Raw genomic sequence first — 18,573 nt, 5'->3', positions numbered from 1 at the left:
TCCTTGGGACCTTTGAGGACAACGTCCGTGTCCCCCCAACAAGTTCTTGCTCTTTCAATGGGCCCCACTCCCCGGGCCCGGTGTAGCGCAGGACAGCTTCACCGTCCTGGGAGTTTGCATGAGCCGTTACCAGGAGCTGAACGTTGGTGGCCTCAGCCGTGATCTAAGGTGGGGCCCTGGGCAGGTGACGGGGGTTGGTGGCCACGCGAGCGAGCTGCGGAGCCAGCAGAGCCCTCTCCCGGCCTCGCCAGGACGGCAAGGAGGCCGTGGTCTGCAAGCGAGGAGAGGAGCTCCAGCAGCCCCCGAATGTGCTGGCAGCTTGGTCATGGCCGGCTTGGGCTCCAGAACCACGAGAAAGGAGTACCTGGGGCTCAGGCCGCCTGCGGGAGTTTCCTACCGCGGCCTGTGCTGATCACGACACCATTTGTCTAGGGGCCTGTCTGTGTCCCCGTGTGCATGAGGAACATGCCGAGCTGAGGCATGAAACTAAAGGGCCGGCTGTGGACGGGCAGCCTCAGTACCTTTTCCGGGGTCCCAGGATGTGGGGGATGCTGAGGGCCCTGCACGTGCAGCCACGCGTTACCCAGGCCTCCTGAAGCTGCTCTCCCCGATTTCTGGAGCCAGACACTAGTCCCCTCCCCCGGGGAGAGGGCGGCCGCCAAGGTGTGTCCACACTCTGAACCTCGGTCTCTCGATCCGCCTTCCCCTGGGCAGCAGTAGCGTCCTTGTGAGGCCACAGAGAATAAACGCATGAGATTTCACGAGAAAGCAAGCGAACACGTGGGAAGTGGTCACACCTGGGAGGCTCTCAGCGTCATTCCTCCTTCATCTCCCCGCCTGTGGCAGGTGGCTCTGTGCGGCTCACCCGTTTCCGTCTGGAGCCCCATGTGCCCGCGCTCGAGAGGGGGGTACTGGCTGCACCCACTGCCCCTGACGCCTCCTGCCCTAAACTACTAAATCTGGCTCCCCTTAAACGTGGGCTTTGGTGTGTCACTGGACACCTTCCCCGGCCTCGGTTTCCCGAACGACAGCTCTGCGGTCGTCGCCGCCCTGTCTCCTCTCCCCCACGTCCCGACACCTTGACGAGGATAGACACAGAGAGGGCAGTTTCAGAGGGGCCCAGTCCTTGGCCCATCAGCAGCATCTGTCTCGGGTACCGGGGAGGGTACAGGGGGCAGAGGGGGCAGGACACGGGCTTCTGGGGGCGTTTCCAAGGCGACAGGGGAGCAGAGATGCATCGAAGCGCTAAATGCAAGCGTAAGTGGAAACAAATGAATGTCCTGGAGAAACAAGCGTCACATGCACGGGGCAGTGCTGCAGCCGGCCGAGGCTCTGGGACCCCCGTCGTCCCCCTCAGTCGAGGCCTCGTTAAGGGCAGGGGCTGGGTCTTGTCCATCAGTCTGGGGCTCTGCAGGCGGGGGGCTCTCTCTTGTCTGTCACACCGGGGCTCCCAAGGACGGGCCGGGTCTCCTGCAGCAGCGGGGCCCGGGGTGTCAGGGCTGTCTCTTCCACGCCAAGGTCAGGGGCCGTGTCCTCCCATCACACCGTGCATTAGAGCCCAGGCCGCTCGTCTCCTTGGCAGCTGGGCCTGTGTCCTGGTAACACCGCATGGGCTGAGGCCACCCACATACACCCCCGGTGCAGGTGGCCCCTGGGAGCACGCCCAGGGTGGGCACTCCCAGGGAACCTCCGCCCAAGGCTCCGTCGCAGGGCTGGTGGTAATTAGAGGTGACTGTAATTGCCGTGCAGTGTTAATGACACACGAAGCAGAAGACAAATGAAATGATGAAAATGTTGTGAGGTGTCGTGAACAAACAGTAATTGTAATAATAACCTAAAGAATGAGTTTATGTAATGAGATCAATGAGGCAGGAGCTTACGGAGCGCGTACATCTGTGGTCCCGGATAATCCCGTTCAAGGAAAATTTCCCCCAGAACCGCTTGGCTGAGGACGTTTGCTCGGAGGGGGATGGAGCTGCTGGCGGCCAGAGAGAGCCTGGGCCTTGGGGGGCGCGTGTGGGTGCGAAGATGCGTCCAGGTCGGGCAGGCGGATGTTCTGGGGGTGCTCATGGGAGGGAGGGACGATCTAACTGGTCAGAACGGGATCCACTAGGCGACTGCACAGTCGCCCTCCGAGCTTGTCAAAGCTCATTGGTCATTGATGACGAGGAGCAGGTAACTGGCGAACGGGGGGGATTATGTGGCCTGAGCGAACGCTGCCGTGGGGTCCGGAATGAGGCCTGCGGGTTGCTCTACCGGAGGAGGCTGGCGCCGCGGCTGAGGCGGGCGGGGACGGGACCCGGGGGCCTGGGCCTGCAGCTCCAGCCGGTCGGCCCGGCCAGCGGGGTCACAGGTGCCTCTGCAGCGCCCGGCCCACCGCACGGCCCCGCGTCGGGCAGAGCAGGGCCGCCCTGGGACCCGCGAAGGATGCGCCGGGCCCGCGGCTCTGACCCGCCTTCCCGGGGCAGCCCTGGAGGCCGGCCTGTGGGCTCGCGGCCCACGCGGCTCTCCTGTCTCACGCAATCGGCTGACGTCTGGCCCCCGCCCCGGTAGTGAAGCAAAATGAAAGCACGTGACCACCTACCAACACACCTTGGCAGAGGCGAACTCCACAGGCGCCGTCTGCCCCCCAGGCACGTGATGCGGGCCGTGCCCTCCAGGCGGTACCCGGGGAAGCAGGAGAAGGTCAAGGTGTCGCCCACGCCGAACTGCAGGCCCTTGCGGATGCTGTAGGCCGGGACCTCAGGCTCCTCGCACGGCTCCAGGTCATACTCTGGAAAAGCGGCCAGAGAGCGGGCTCAGAGGCGGACCTGGAACCGCAGGGACGGGAACACCGGGGACGGGGCCGGACGGCGGAGCCCACGCATGGAGCTCGGAGCCCGGAGCTGAGGGGGGTTGAGCTCCCAGGAAGGGCGGAGGCGGTGCGTGCGGTCGGGCCGGGGCCCTCAGCCACCAGCGTGCTGCCCGGGGGCGCGAGGATGGCCCTCAGCGCTGCGTTAAGCTCAAGCCTGGGCTTGGGGACTCGGCTGCCTCGTGTCCCCACACGACCAGGTAATTTCCGTCAGCTTGGTTCTGGAGAATCCGAACGCATAACCCAGCTGAGGGCAATGCCCGGCGGGAGAAGGAATCCGTCTGGGCCGGGCTGGGCCTCAGGGCGCACCCACGGCCGGGGATCTGCCCGCAGCCTCTGGTGATGGCACCGAGGTGGCCATTCCCATCGTCCCCGACGGTATCCCCCTTTTAGGCCACAGTGCCCCGGGCTCCATGTGGTAAAGAGGAGGAGGGTCCCTCCGATGGGACGGGACGGGACGGGACGCAGCGGCTGCAAAGGCCCTCGGCCCAGCCCTGTGCAGCCCGGGCAGGTGGGGGGCTCTGGGGCAGGGGCGGCTCGTGGTTGGGCTGGGCCGCGTCCCTGTTCCTAGAGGCCAGATGGCTCCTGCCCACCCTGGGGACCCTGTGTGATAAGAGCGGGACTCGAGGGGCGCTGGGAGGCCTTGGGGCTGGAGCAGCGAGGGGTCTTCTTGGCTTCCTGAATGCCAAGTTAAAGAGCTTCCTTTCCAGTTTTCCTAAACAGAGATAGATACCTGTCACTCCCCACCAGCACAGGAGCGGGCGGCCCCACAGGGGACTCAGAGACTCCGCCACGTTCATTTCCAATCCCCTTCTTAGTGTTTGGATTTGTTTTTTAATTGCTGGGGCCGTGACATAGCGCAGGTGAAATCAGGAGAAGAACCGGAGGACACTGGGGTGGGAGGGGCGCCTTGGTCCAAGCAGCAGCGTGGCTGATTTTCAGGGTGGACCTTAAACACCTTCTGGGACTCGGGGCCCCCGGAACCTGCTTCCCGGCGCCTTCGGGGAGGGCCTCGCTGTGTGGAGCCCAAGTCCCTGTTGTTGCACCTGCCGGCGAGGCGGGCGCTGGCGGCCCAGGGACACGTCGAGCGCCCCGCACTCGCTTCCGCTTCGCACTGTACCTGCGAAGGTGATGTTGAACCCCTCGTAGGACATGGAGAAGTCGGACACGAAGCGGACCTGGGCGGTGAAGTTGCCGTAGAGCCCGGCGCTGATGGGGGCCGGCAGCCGCGAGCCGGTCAGCTGCCTCAGGGGCTGCGAGAAGCTGCCGTTCTCGGTGATGAGCAAGTAGTCGTGGCCACTCTCCAGGTGGAAGGTGTGGAACGTAAAGAACACACCTGCCAAGAGAGCGCAAGGCTGCAGGACGGCGGCCGCCACTGCAGGACGGGGTCTGCACGGACTGGCCCATCCGGGAGCCCAGCCCAACGGTGCCCGAATGATCCGACACGCCGTGGGCCAGGGACGCCGCGTCACGGTTATCAGAGTTGAGACTTACAGCTGGGTCCGCAGAGAGGGACCATTCATTCATTCATAGACTCACTCATTCATTCCTCAACGAGTATTTGCATATTTGACAAGCGCGTCCCACAGGCGGGGACCCGAGGCCAGGGGGCGAGGAGGCCGATGGACACGACATCGAACCGCTACCGTTCGGAGCGACAGACGCTGTGTCAAACGTAGTGCAGCATGTGCTGGGGGCGGAAAGCCAAGCGGTCACCCAGGGCAGTGCCGCTCGCTAGCGAGTCACGCGCAGTAGCTGCGTGTCACCGTGCCCTGGGTGTCGGCTGCCCCACGGTTGGTGCCTCCCGGCTGGAAGAGAAGATAGGAAAACCCAGGGAATCCCACCAATGACTCTATGCTCATCTCCATTATACAGCTGAGGAAACTGAGGCACAAACAGATTAAAGTCACTTGTCCGAGGCCGCCCAGGCAGCAGGAGGCAGAGCTGGGGCTAGATCCACTCACTATTCCCAGTCCACAGGCATCGCCGGCGGGCTCCCTAGGAACGCGGAACATCAGTCTCCACCAGGGACCTTCCAGGGAGAGCCTGCATGCTAGCGACCCCCGGGAGCTCGGGAGGCACAGGGACCCCGAGGAACACGTCTCTACACAATTACTGACGGGTTCTTGCGGGATGATGCTTGGAGCCAAGCTCTCCCTGCTAAAATACACCCTAGATGTTTTCACAGTCTTGCCCCTCTGTGGATGGGAGCTGGAGACCCCGGGTACTTGGGGTGCTACAGGTGGGGGTAGGGGACGCAGAGCCCCGTATGGGTGGTGCAACCAGGCAAGCGCTGGTAAATGTCCCGTGCCAGGCAACCGAGATGCATCTATTTATCTATTTCCTCGAAGAAATGGCTCCTAAGCACTTACTAAGCGCCAGGCCTGGGCTCAGCACCAAGAAAGGTCTCCAGCGTAGTGGGGGAGACACGTCAACAGTGAGAGTCCAGAATGGGGACATGGAAGAAGAAGAGCAAGAGGGGTGGGAAGGCTTCACGGGGTCATAATCTTTGACGTGAGGGGCATGAGCACCTTGGGGGTGCACAGGTACGTGCTCCCACGTGTATCCTATCCTCCCAGCACGTAAACACGTGTGCACACGAGAAACTGTCCTCAGGCCACAGAGCTGGGGAAAAGGCTCAGTGGAACGTACGTCCCTTCCCGCTCGGCCGGACCTCAGGTTGGATGGAGGGCGGATCAGACTCTGGACGGGGAACTGGAGCTGATGAAGCACCAAGCCCCACACCCCACTGTTCAGCGCCTCCGCTGGGGTGAACATCTGGCTGGCATCCTGAGGATGAGCAAACAACCGAGGTGGAGCCCCTGGGTTTCCCAGCTGCGCTGATTGCCTGGGGCTCCTGTGGCCATTGTGACACAGTGAAGACCTTGTCACAGAGACAGGCCCCACGTTGGAGTCTGAACCCAAATTTGGTGTGACAAGTGCACACACGAACTCACACTTCACTGGAGTGACCACAACAAACAATCAGAGTCATTAGCCTAATGGATCTGTTAACCTGAGATCCTTCTACACGCACTGCCCTCTGTAGAAGGGTCTGGGCTCCATCTAATTCGATTCATATGAATATTTCTTGAGTTCCTTGTGTGCCAGGCATAGAGCCAGGGCCTGGGGAAGTGGCCAGAAACCAGGCAGGGGTGTCTCTCAAGGAGATCAGGGTCTGGGGGGAGACAGATAAGGGAAATTCTGTACAGTGGGGTAAGATATGGGCGCAGAAGGGCGCATGATCGTGTGGGAGCCCACGGAGGGAAACCCAACCCATACCCAGAGCCGGGGAGAAGGGGTCAGAAAGGCTCAGTGGAGGAAGTGAGCTCAGAAGATGAAGAGCCGGCCGTAGCGGAGTGATGGTGATGGCGCAAGGGGAGCAAATGTTCCAGAGAGAAGGCCGTCATCCCAATGCACAGAGCTCTGGAGGACAATGAAGGTCTGGGAAGTTCTAGGAACTGAAGGAGTCTCAATGTAGCTAGGACTCAGTGCTTACGGGGCTCAGGAGGAGGCTGAAAAATGTGAGCAAGGGCTATGGGCTCACACCAGCGACTTTACAATTTTGAGCTCTACGCTAAGCATCTGGTGAAGCCTTTAAATGGTTCTGAGGACCATTTAGTGACCTGGTCATACCCCGGTGACCCTGTGCTGAGTCTCAGCCCGGGACACCTTCTATCCTGGTTAATTCTTGCTCGTCCCTGAGGCCTGGCCTGGTTTCAACTTTAGGACGCCCACCTGACGAAGCCCCAGGCTGGCCTCCGGAGGTGTGACACCTCTAACCACTCCTGGCTGTGCTATGTCAGACGGTCTGTCCCTACCACTGGACCATGAACTTCCTGAGGGCAGGCAATGCCAGAGCCGCTCGCTCTACTGGGTTCTCCCAGCACCCAGCGTAAGCCCAAGCATAAAATAAGCATTTGCTAAATATCTGAATTGCATTGACTTCTAGGCAAAGACACACATAGAAAAAAGCATAAAGAAGCACACACCCATATAATCACAGACGCCAGACAGAAAATTATGACTATAGGAGGCTGTTGGTCTAAGGATCCCGAGGAAGCTGCTTTCTTTCCCTATTAGAGCAGCCTGGGGTTCCTGCGGTGGCCAACTCTGGCCCAGCCTTGGTGGAAAGAGCCCTGCAGGATGATCAAAGCCCTGCCCCGATCCCACCTCTCCTTGGGAATGACACCGCGCGGGGGGAGCCTCACCCAGACTGCCTAGAGAGTCTTATCTCCCCGCCATCCTAATCCCAGTTAGGCCAGGCCTATTAAAGGCAAAAGTGAAAGCGCTGAAGTACACGTAGGGAGTCTTTAAGTGGCTTTTTTTTTTAATTTCTTTTTTTATACAAATAGTATAGTTTACATGTAATATATGTTGATTGCTCAAAATTAGAAAAAAGTGAGAGGATGAAAATAAGAGAGTAGTACCACTAACATCTTGGGGCATATCTTTTCAGACGGTTTTCTTTTTTTTTTTTTTAAGGTTTTATTTATTTATTCACGAGAGAGGCAGAGACATAGGTGGAGGGAAAAGCAGGCTCCATGCAGGGAGCCCGATGTGGGACTCGATCCCAGGTCTCCAGGATCACGTCCTGGGCTGAAGGTGGCACTAAACCACTGAGCCACCTGGGCTGCCCCAGACAGTTTTCTACACACATATCCTTGTTTATTTTTTTATTAACTGAATATGTTCTTTTGGCAAACATCTCTTTTGACCTAACAACATATTATAACTATCCCTGTAGGTCTTTATTATTTTTTTTTAAATTTTAAAAATATTTTATTTATTTATTTTAGAGAGAGAGAAAGAAAGAGAGAGCGAGAGAGAGGGTGGAGCTTGATCCCATGAGCCTGAGATCATGACCTGAGCCAGAATCAAGAGTCAAAAGTTTAACCGACTGAGCCACCCAGGCACCCCAGCCCTGTAGGTTTTTAAATATTCCCTCATATTATGCCTTTTAGTAGCTGCACAGTATTGCATTATATACAGGTTATATGTTTATTCGACATTTCCTTACTTTTTAAAAAAGATTTTATTTATTTATTCATGAGAGACACAGAGAGAGAGAGGCAGAGGGAGAAGCAGGCTCCATGCAGGGAGCCCGATGCGGGACTCGATCCCGGGCCTCCAGGATCAGGCCCTGGGCCAAAGGGGGTGCTAAACCACTGAGCCACCCATGGATCCCCTCAACATTTCCTTATTGATGGACATTTGAGTAGCTAACTAATCCTCCAATAAATAAAGTATTTTAGGAAGTGTCATTGCAGCTGCATCTTGATGTACAATAGTATTTTTTTTTCCAGGTAAATTCTAAGGAGTGGAATTGCTGGTCCATGTATATTTTGAAGGCTTCTGATTCATACCATGGAATCATCATCTAGGGAGTCTCAGCTATTTCACACAATGTCAGCACTGAAGAAGAGTGCTTGTGTCTGCACACTGTCTCCCACTGTTAGGATTTTCTCTGCTGACTTGGAAGAAGAAATGGTTATTTCATTACTGGTTGACTTTTCATTTCTTTAATTATGAGTGGGGTCAGTGTCCTTTCATTTCTATTTCTTCTATTATGAAGGGTTTATAGCTTTGCTCATTTCATAGGCCTGGAGACCAGGTGTATTTTTCTTAATAATGTTTATAATTAATTAATTAATTAATTAATTAATTAATTTTATTAATTTAATTTTTTAATTATTTTTTTTTCTTAACAATTTTTAGGAGCTCCTCATGCATCAGGTTGGTAATCTTTTTTTTAAAAATAGATTTTATTTATTCATTAGGGACACAGAGAGAGAGAGAGAGGCAGAGACACAGGCAGAGGGAGAAGCAGGCTCCATGCAGGGAGCCAGACGTGGGACTCGATCCCGGGACTCTAAGATCACGCCCTGGGCCAGAGGCAGGCGCTAAACCACTGAGCCACCCAGGGATCCCCCAGGTTGGTAATCTTGAGTTGATTATATACGTTGAAAATAATTTTGTTCACTTACTATCTGAAATTTTTATGTTTTTTTTTACATAAACCCATCCCAAGTTTTATTTAATCAAATCTTACAGTCTTTGCTTTTATGGACTCTGCTTTTAGTATAACTTGTTATAGTATATCCCCACCTGAGGTTAGATTTTCATGTTATTCTTTTTTTTTTTTTTCATGTTTTTCTATACTGAAATTTATGTAGTTGAATGTATGAGGTCTGTTTGGTTCCTTTTCCTTCTTTCCCAAGTGTTTAAGCCTACTGTTTTGAAACAATTTATTAAATAATCCATTCTCTCTTCAGTGGAGTGGAAATGACACTTTAATTATATACTATAAACTGTCTCTCCTTCTCTCGCCACACACACATACGCATGAGTGTGCGTGTGCACAAACTCCCCCCCCCCCACACACACACACGTGTGCAGAGGACTCTACGTCTGGACCTTTATATGCCTGCACTGGTTTGTGTGTCCAACACTCACACCACATTGTTAGAATTATTTTAGCCAATAACATTTTACAATCTGGAAGAGTTACTCTTTCTTTTATAATGTTTTCTTGGCTTTTCTACATGTTAATTCTCCTAGATCAGAGGTACTTATTCAAGGCCATGCATCAGGTTTACTAGTGAAGTGTTCTGAACTCAAGGATGCTTGTTTTCCACCTCTGGCGTAGAGAACCGAAAGCTCTACGGTGCAATCTAAGCACTAATGTATTTGCTAAAGTGCAGAGGGGTTAAGAACCACGACCCTGGATGAGCTTCAGAATAAGCTTCCGAGGATAGAAGCCATACGTGCCTGGTTACCATGTATTCCCGGCCCACGTCAGTAGCATTATTCAATAAATATTTGTCAAATCAAAGACTGTTTTGCTTACTGTTTATTTCTAACCAGCACCCGTACTTTGAACTCAGACCTCCAAAGACCATTCATGGTAGGGGAGTTGAGATAACCTGGTGAGGAATATGAGGATATGAGATATGATATATGAGATATGAGGATATGAGATAACCTGGTGAGGAATATGAGGAATATGAGGAATATGGCATCTGAGGAACAGTTGAGCTATGTAAGAAGAGGATCATGGGTCCAGGGTCTGAAGGGTGAATGTGAAGGAAGAGGGCAGATGGATCCTATGTTCCTCCAGGACACAGAACAAGGGGAAAAGCTTCAGGAACACCTAATAGGCTATTAGGACAGGTCAGATCTATCAAAAAAATGACAGCAGGTGCCCATTTGCTAAGCGGGTTGGCCACCTTCCCACCGCTGGGGGTGTTTAGGTGTGGTGCCATCTTATGGGGAGCAATTAGGGAAGAACCCTACATTATGTAGGTTTAGACAGCTGCTAACCTCCATGATCTCTTCTAGCATGGACATTTTAGAGTCTTAAAAATAGTCATTGCACAAATTCTGTGATGCAAAGAGATGGGAAGCTTCTAGGAGTTTTCCTGTTGATGAAAAAATGCAGACCAAGCCCTGAGGACCCTACGTAGGGAGACACTCCCCCCCCAACGAGGTCACTTTGGCCTGAGGAATGTGGCACCCTGCCCACATTACATCCCAACACTTGCTACAGGCCTAACCACTCACCTTTGCCATGGGATGTTTCAATAATCCAGGTGCAGTTCAAATTGTTGGGGTAGAAGTCAGGGAACCCTGGTGACAAGATGGTCCCACTGGAACCTTGGATGAAGCCACCGCAGAGTGCTGTGGGAGTAAAGAAGGTGGTGAAAGGCTGCAGTGGCCCAGGGAGGCCCCCCTCCCTCCCCTGCACCCCTGTCCCCAACCAACCAATCCTCCTGGGAGCCTGGGAGCCTGGGAACCATCTCCTCTCAGCCCTCAACCCTCGCTGATGGGTGGGAGAGGCTGTGCGCCTTCCAGCTCCTGATTTCTCATAGCAAGAAAGGAATCCGTGACCTCAACACCCCTTGTGGGATGTGTCTCACCTTCACAGCTGGGCAGGGCCCGGCTCCACTGGAAGTTAGGCTCACACTCCAGGGGTTCCCCGTCGCTTAGTGTGTAGCCCGAGTCACAGCTGAAGGTCACCAGAGCGCCCACGTAGAAGTCATTCCCGTGGCGCTGCCCGTTTACAGGGATCCCTGGATCCAGACAGTGGTCTGACTGCAGAGTGATAGCTGGAAAAGAGAGCCCAGAGCTGGAACAGACAGCTAGCTGTCGCCGCAGGGGAACCCCAGCGGTCACAGAGGCGGGGAGGGGGAACCTGGGTGACAGACAGCTGGCCGTCATTTACCCCCATGTCACGTGTGGCTGTCGTTATCTGCTGCAAGGGTATTTGAGGACTTATCTGCCGGACAGAACAAGCGGATTCCCTTCTTTGTTCATCCATCCATTCATTCAATTAACACACGTTGAGCGTCCACTATGGTTCAGACAGCACGCCAGGTCTTAGGGACCCAGGTCTTAGGTTTTAGGGACCCATTTTCTTAGGGACGCCAGGTCTTAGGGACCCATTGTCTTAGGGATGCCAGGTCTTAGGGACCCATTTTCTTAGGGACGCCAGGTCTTAGGGACCCATTTTCTTAGGGACACCAGGTCTTAGGGATGCCAGATCTTAGGAACCCATTTTCTTAGGGACGCCAGGTCTTAGGGACCCATTGTCTTAGGGACACCAGGTCTTAGGGACCCATTTTCTTAGGGACGCCAGGTCTTAGGGACCCATTGTCTTAGGGACGCCAGGTTTTAGGGACCCATTTTCTTAGGGACGCCAGGTTTTAGGGACCCATTTTCTTAGGGATGCCAGGTCTTAGGGACCCATTTTCTTAGGGACTCCAGGTCTTAGGGACCCATTTTCTTAGGGACTCCAGGTCTTAGGGACCCATTGTCTTAGGGACACCAGGTCTTAGGGACCCATTTTCTGACCCATGAGTCAGAAAATGAGGCTGTCCTCAGGGTGCTCTCAACCGTAACATTCTGTACCGGTCTACCAGGGGTGGAGGCGACGGGCATCTCGTTCCATGGAGGCACGAGAGATGGATGCAAAAGCTGGTGAGGGAGGGCGAGGCAGGCAGGAGATGCCATCATGTTTCAACCTCACCTCCCTCAAATGCTCTGTCCCCAAGGAGCTGGGCACGTGGCAGCCAATGGTCCCGCAGGTGGAGCGGCTCTGCAGTGGCAGGTCACCAGCTTCGTTTCCAAACGCTCCCCTCGAGCTCCTGACAGACGCGGAGGGTAGGGGAGGCCCTCCAAGAGCGTGGGGGCAGAGTCAGGGGCCCCCTGCTGGAACGGTCCCGGGTCCCTGCACCACCCCTCCCACCTAGGCGTCTGCCTCCTGCCAATACTCACTCTCGTAGCGGAGCTGGAAGCCGATATCCGAGTGGCTCTTGTCGGTTGAGAAGAGGAGGTAGAGGTAGTTGCTGGTGCTGATGAGGAACTGGGGGACCTGGGTCCCGTGGTACACCCCGATCAAGGGTGCTGAGTACGTCCGTCCATCTCGAACTTCCAGAGTATCGTAGTTGACCTCGGTCTTAAACCTGCCAAAGATGGGAACGCAAACTTACTAATTTGCAAGTGACCAAAGGTCCTGCCTGACCCAGGGCTTCGGAATAACCCGATTTGGGCGGGTCGGGACATTTTTAATACAAATTGCACGCATGTGCCTGCGAGAGGGAAGGGCCTCCTGCGCCGCGCTCGGCAGCCCGCCTCCTCCGTGGCTGGGCTCCCCCTCGGGCCCCCTTGCAGCCTGGGCCACGACCCACCTTAAGACTCTGAGGCACAAGGACGACAGCCTCACGGGGGTCAGAATGTTCTAGAGCAGGATGCACTGAGCTGCAGCCCAGAGCCAACCTGTCCTATAGCCTGTTTCTGTATACGGCCTACGAGCTAAGAATGGAGTCTAACGCTGACGAAGGCGTGTGTTTTTAAAAAGCAAAAATGTGCGACCGATAATCACAGCGGGGCCCCCAGCCGCGTAATATCCACTATTGGGCTCTCACAGAAAAGCTGGGGCAGCGCTGCTCCAGGCCCTGGGTGCTTCGTCTGGAAGCTGCTCGGGTTCCCATATGGGTGGCGACCGTCCCCAAGGTGGGGGGCACCTCCGGGGTGGGAGGGGGGAGTGGATTGGGTCAGACTTCCCACACCGCACTTTTCAGAGCTACGCTCCTCAGAGGCCAATGCCTGCTTCCGCCTCTGACGCAGCCTACCTGCCCACCGTCCATCGTTGGGGCCGAGGGGACAGAGGGCTCTGGCATCTGTAGGGCTGCCACTCCTGCCACGTCCTGCTCACTCCCCCGGCCCTAAAGGGCACAAGACCCCACTACGGGGTGGAGTCGACGCCACGGGCAAAGCCCGTGTGGCCCGTCTGCATCCAGGGCCGCCAGCTCTAGCGTTGCCAACACCCAGCACCGGTGCTGGCCCTGCCCCTCAGTCCTGGGCTCCCCCCCCACCCCGCACCGCCCCTAAGGAGCCCCTGCCCCCGCTCCCTGCAGGTTCCAGGCACCTGTCGAAGGTGATCTTGATGGGGTAGCCCGGCTGGGCTTCGATCACCCAGGCGCAGCTGAGGGCATCCTTGTAGAAGCCGGGCCAGCCCGGAGACAGGATGGTGCCGCTGGGCGAAGTCAGGTGACCACCGCAGGGAGCTGGGGACAGAAGGGACAGTAGCAGCTTTCTTGGGGGGACCAGTGAACAAACAAATAAAAAAAACCCTCTGTAAGATGTGTCTGCCTGCTTTCATTTCTATGGAAAATCATGCAAACTATATAAACCGTGAGTTCTGGGTATTGGGACCTTCACAGATGTGTCCTGTTACATCACTTGGACTTTTATTAAAAGCCACAGGGGAGCAATAAAAATAATCCTTTAAACAAAGCCCTCTGCCATTCTGAAGGCCTGCAGGACGGCTATAGGTCGCACCGGTTTTGCCTTCGCTCCTCGCTCAACGTTGCATCAAGGTCTGGCGGCCAAAGCAGGGCCCCGTCCTCACCCCTGGGCCCCGGGCAGTGGGCGGACCCCAGCTCAGCCTGCGCCGAGGTGAGCTCCGTGAGGCCAGGACCGAGCTTGTGCTCTCAGTCCCGGCGGCCCAGGGCCGGGCACACAGGCACGCGGCTGTGCAGCAGTGAGCGTCAGTGCCTGGGCGCACACGGGGACGCGTGGAAGGGCCGACGAGTACGGTCGTGGCAGGTGACTGCACCAGACGCTGCGTGGGGTGGATCCCGTCCTCAGGCCCTCGGCCTCTGTGTGCCCACCCCGCAGCTCCCCGGTGCCCCTGCAGCCCAACCCTCGGCCCTGGTGCAGCTGGTTGGGGTCCCCTCCCGCCCCTTCTCACTGTTTGCCTGGCCACGTGACCACCTTGACCGGAGAGCTGAGCACGCAAGTGGCCGGCGTCCTGCCCCCGGGGCAGCGCCAGGAGCTTTCCTGCCCCCGCAGCCCCGAGAGCCAGCACCGGGACCTGATGACCGGAGCTCAACGGCGTGCAGTCTCAGCTCCTGCTTATAAGCCACGGAGACGCAGGGCTTGTTCACCAATGGTTCTAAGCTGCCGGCTGATGAGGAGGACGTCACAGTTGCAGCCACGGTCACTGCCACCACCGGCCCTCGGGCTCACAGGGACACTCATGCCCACTCTTCACCACCCAGACCCTGCCTGCGGGAGGGGATGGGGGGGCTATAATTTGGCCCGTTTTACAGCCGAGACTGGTTTATGGAGGCAAAGCAGGTGGCCCCGTGCTGGCGGGTGGCACAGGACTTGGCCGAGGGACACGCCGTGAATCTGGAGCAGGTGCCAGTTTTGAGGATCCCGTGTGTCCCTCGGAATCCCCTACTGTGGGGCGAGCAGGTGCCAGACAAGCCCCTAACAGGACAGGAGGGCGTCGGGAGCCACCCGGCGCTCCTGCCTCTGCGCCGTCTCGGACGTTTCTCTGGGTGATAAGTCTCACGAAACACGGTCCAGGACACCGCACCTTCCCTCCGTCGATTCTGCGGACTTCTTGGTAAGATTGAAAGGAATCAACGTTCTTTAAGAAAAAAAATTGAGACGGAGAGGGACAGACAGGCCATGGGAGGGGAGGGTGGAAGGAGACAGAGAGGATCCCGGAGTGAGGCCCGACGCTGGGCTCGAGGGGAGCCGAAACCCAGAGCCAGCCGCTCGCCTGACTGAGCCACCCGGCGGGCGACTGCGCAGCACCCCGCAGGACCTCACACGTCCTCGTGACGAAGAACAGCGACACCGGCGGATGCGGCGGGAGCTCTTGCCCGTGACGCACGGCGCTGCTCGGTGGGCATCAGCGCATTTAATAGCGCACGACCTTTGTGCGGCTTCATGCCCACTTGACGCACGAGGAAACGGAGGCCGAACAGGCCGAGGGACTAGACGGGGATCCGATGAGGCAACAGCGGAGACCGCAAGGCCCCTGCCTCCAAGTCCCCGTGCGGCCCGGATGGGTGTGGCCGCTGCGACTGGCGGGAACGGCTCCCAGGACGGTCAGTCTATGCACGTCAGGCTCCAACGAGGACGGTCTTTGTGCAACTGCAGCCCTAGGAGGCAGATGCCTTGGCTGTCCTTGTTCGACGGTGGCGACTACCGCCCAGTCCTCGTAGGCTGAGGCACGGAGGAATGGAGGGATGACGTCAGCACTCACATCAAACGCTGGCAGCGAACGTGGCATGGGGATGTCGCCTCTTCCTGGGTAACCCCAGCTCTCGGGACCCAGTGCTGCATCGCACTGCGCCGGCTAGTGCATTCGGCTCTTTCTCTGATGCATGCGTGAGCCGTGGAGGCGCGTGGTGGGGACCAGGGGCGGGGGCCACTGTTCGGCCCCGGGTCCTCCTGCGGTAGAAGCAGGGACTGTCTCCGGGCCTCGGCTCAGCGCATCCAGCCGCCCGGGCGGTGCACCAGGAGCTCCTCACTTCCTTGCTGACCTTCCGGAGAGCCGTCGATCGCACGGTCCTCCCTGGCCGGGCCGCCCTCCGTTCAGAGCTCGGGTACCACCAAGGCGTGCGTACGACCCCGTCGGGGAGCCGGATCTGCTGTGCTGTTGTGCTGCCTTGCAGGCTCGTCTCTGCGGCTCCCGGGCTGCTGGACCTTTCCATGCGTCCGGGCCCTCACACCCTCTGGCTTATCCTCACGCACCAGGGAGAAAACCCCCCGGGGCGGGGAGGGCACCTCCGGGCTCCTGTAACGTCCGGGGGCCTCGTTCTGAGAAAACATACATACTAAAACAACGAGAAAACACCTTCGTCCATCACTCGGGCAGAACCTAAATTCGGTGACACCGGAGGTGCGGGGAGAGCAGGTGTCCGGTGCTTTGCCACGGGAAGCACAGACGGCACGACGCCCGCGAAGGGAACTCTGGAAACGGACGGCACCATTCCCGCGCACCCACCCTGACCCAGCGACTCTGCTTCTAGAACTCTCTCCCGAGGATATTCTTGCTGGGTTAGGAAGGGACATACATATACGTACACGCACGGGGCGGTACAAAGCAGCATGATCTACAGGAGCAAAACAATGGGAGGAACCCACCTGGGCAGCCACAGGGAGCTGCGCGAAGGAACCGGAGTCATCAACGGGATGGACAAGCGGCTACAAGCACGAATGATGTACGTTCTGTATGAAGCCAGGGAGTGGTCCCCGGAATATACTAGTAAGTGAATAAAAAGCGACGTAAAGAGGTAAGAAAGTGGGCAGCCCTGGTGGTGCAGCGGTTTAGCAGCACCTTCAGCCCAGGGCGTGACCCCGGCGTCCGGGATCAAGTCCCGCGTCGGGCTCCCTGCATGGGGCCTGCTTCTCCCTCTGCCTGTGTCTCTGCCTCTCTCTCTCTCTTATGAATAAATAAATAAATCTTTTTTTAAAAAAGAGGTAAAAAAATAATCGCACGATTCCAATCATCGAACAGAGCGGCGGGAGAACACACGCACACACGCGGACTCCCCTTAGCGACCGGTGCGAAGCCCGCAACTCCAGATCATCTGCGGAAAGACGGAGGGAACAGGGCGGAGAGGAAACGGGGCCAAAGCCAGACTGCCGCACACGGATCTCCCTCTGGAGGCTCATGTCTGGGACTCCGTAAATATTTTTTCACTACTGAAAAGGGAGGTTTGAATCTGATGAGCCATTTTGCCAAAACTCGCAAGCAGGGTGTGAAGTCTGCGAATATGGTCCGGGACCGGTTGGGGGGCATGACCACTCATGAAGGAACTCCTGGAAGAGGCCTCGGAGCACCGCCATCCCCAGGAGCGTCTGGGAGGAGGAGCAGTCGGAAGGAAAGCAGCTTAAACCGTTTTCAGTAGTCACGGGGCCGCTGCGGTCGGGGTGGGGCCGCCCAGAGACCCCCGGGGTGTCCCAGGGAGGACGGGAAGCTGTGTGGGCGTCCACGGGGCTGGAATCTTCAGCAGGAACGGACGCGGGTACGGACGTGACCTCAAGGGAGCCGAGAAGAGAGCCTTCTGATGTCTGAAATGAAGCGCACCCGTCCCGCATCCTTATCTTCAGCTCAGTTCATTGAAAAGCCTTGGAGACAAGGGCCGACCCCGGAGCAGCGAAGCAGCGATCGCCCCCGGTGCCCAGACTCCAAACACCACTTTCCACCAAAAATGGACGTTTTTGGTCTCCTTGGAGACATGAAATCCTTGGAGATCTCCTTGGAGAAATGGCTGATTCCAGGTCGGGGACAGAGATTGTTCTAGAGGAGGTTGGGCCGCTCCCTAAAGGCTCCCACCGGCCAACGGGACAACCGGCACGTGGGTTAGAGGGAAAACTGCGATGGATTTGTTTAAATCCACTAAAATGTAATGATATTTAAAAACGTCCAACTTTAGGCGATGTTAGGGGATCGACTCATTGAATAAAAACTGATAAATAAAGGAAAATAATGGGGTTTTTCTCTGCCTTTCCTTCCTGAACTATACATCAGGGTAACCGAGGAGGTGACGGGGGCAAGTTTTCCTTAAGTATCTGAGCTCATACAACAGGAGGAAACGGTGGCAGGTGGGCACTTCTTGTAGGGACCCAGGAAATTTAACAAAAATCCCCTACCCCTGGACAAGCAGAGCAGGACTAACTCCATTTTGTGCTGCACCCGCCTTGTGCTGACCTGCTTATTGCTTAGGGGCGCTGCCCCACCCTAGTCAAGCCCGGGGCACACCCTAATCGGAACTTGGCTCAGTGATAGGCCAGTTCAAATGGATACTTTAGGGTAAAATGTAATTCAATCAGCCACATGCATGTGGACCAGCATGACTGTGCAACTTTCTGCGAATCCCATTGGCCACTGGTCCCTATAAAGCTGCTACGCCTCTTAGTCTCGGGGTCCAAGTCCCTGCTCCGCTGTGTTGGGTATACTTGGACCCAAGCTTGAGCTTGTGAATAAAACCTCGTGTGTTTGCATCGGTGTCGGCTCCTCGGTGGTTTCTCGGATTCGCGATCTTGGGCACAACGTTCTCAATCCCGCTGGTGGCTTCAACATCCTCAAACAAGAGCGTGCTGGGCACTGCGTGTCTCTGACGGTGGCGCAGAGCCCCGGCCGCAACATATTCCCGGTCAAAAAATGGAACCTAAATCTGATTAGGTCTTTAGACCCCACTGCCAATTAAAGGAACTACAAGAAAGAGACGATCGTGTTAAACAACCTCCTTTCAGGGATGTGATCACTGAAATTCAGGATAAACGACGCGGCTTCGCCAACAAATATTCGCCGGGACTGGGGGGCAGGGGGAGACATCCACGGACTGAAAGAGCTGACAAGTGTGCAGGTAACTGTGATGTGGGAACCCGAGCAGAGTTCTGGCTTAAAAAAT

At 56.5% G+C, this 18,573-nt stretch overlaps 1 protein-coding gene across 1 annotated transcript in view; it reads right to left on the bottom strand.

Annotated features, from left to right (window-relative positions):
- Positions 1-18,573, bottom strand: part of CSMD2 (CUB and Sushi multiple domains 2) — a 489,398-nt gene that overhangs the window by 165,166 nt on the left and 305,659 nt on the right. The window contains exons 16-21 of the mRNA XM_049094020.1: positions 13,281-13,419; positions 12,128-12,315; positions 10,771-10,959; positions 10,415-10,531; positions 3,972-4,187; positions 2,585-2,773 (exon numbers count right to left, since the gene is read on the bottom strand). Of these exons, the coding sequence (XP_048949977.1) occupies positions 2,585-2,773; positions 3,972-4,187; positions 10,415-10,531; positions 10,771-10,959; positions 12,128-12,315; positions 13,281-13,419 (1,038 nt within the window). The remainder of the gene's footprint in view (positions 1-2,584; positions 2,774-3,971; positions 4,188-10,414; positions 10,532-10,770; positions 10,960-12,127; positions 12,316-13,280; positions 13,420-18,573) is intronic.

This window comes from Canis lupus, chromosome 15 (genome assembly GCF_003254725.2).
Source record: "Canis lupus dingo isolate Sandy chromosome 15, ASM325472v2, whole genome shotgun sequence".
Lineage (NCBI taxonomy): Eukaryota > Metazoa > Chordata > Mammalia > Carnivora > Canidae > Canis > Canis lupus.
The sequence above is the reverse complement of the archived record's forward strand: the minus strand, read 5'-3'. Positions and strand labels throughout refer to the sequence as shown.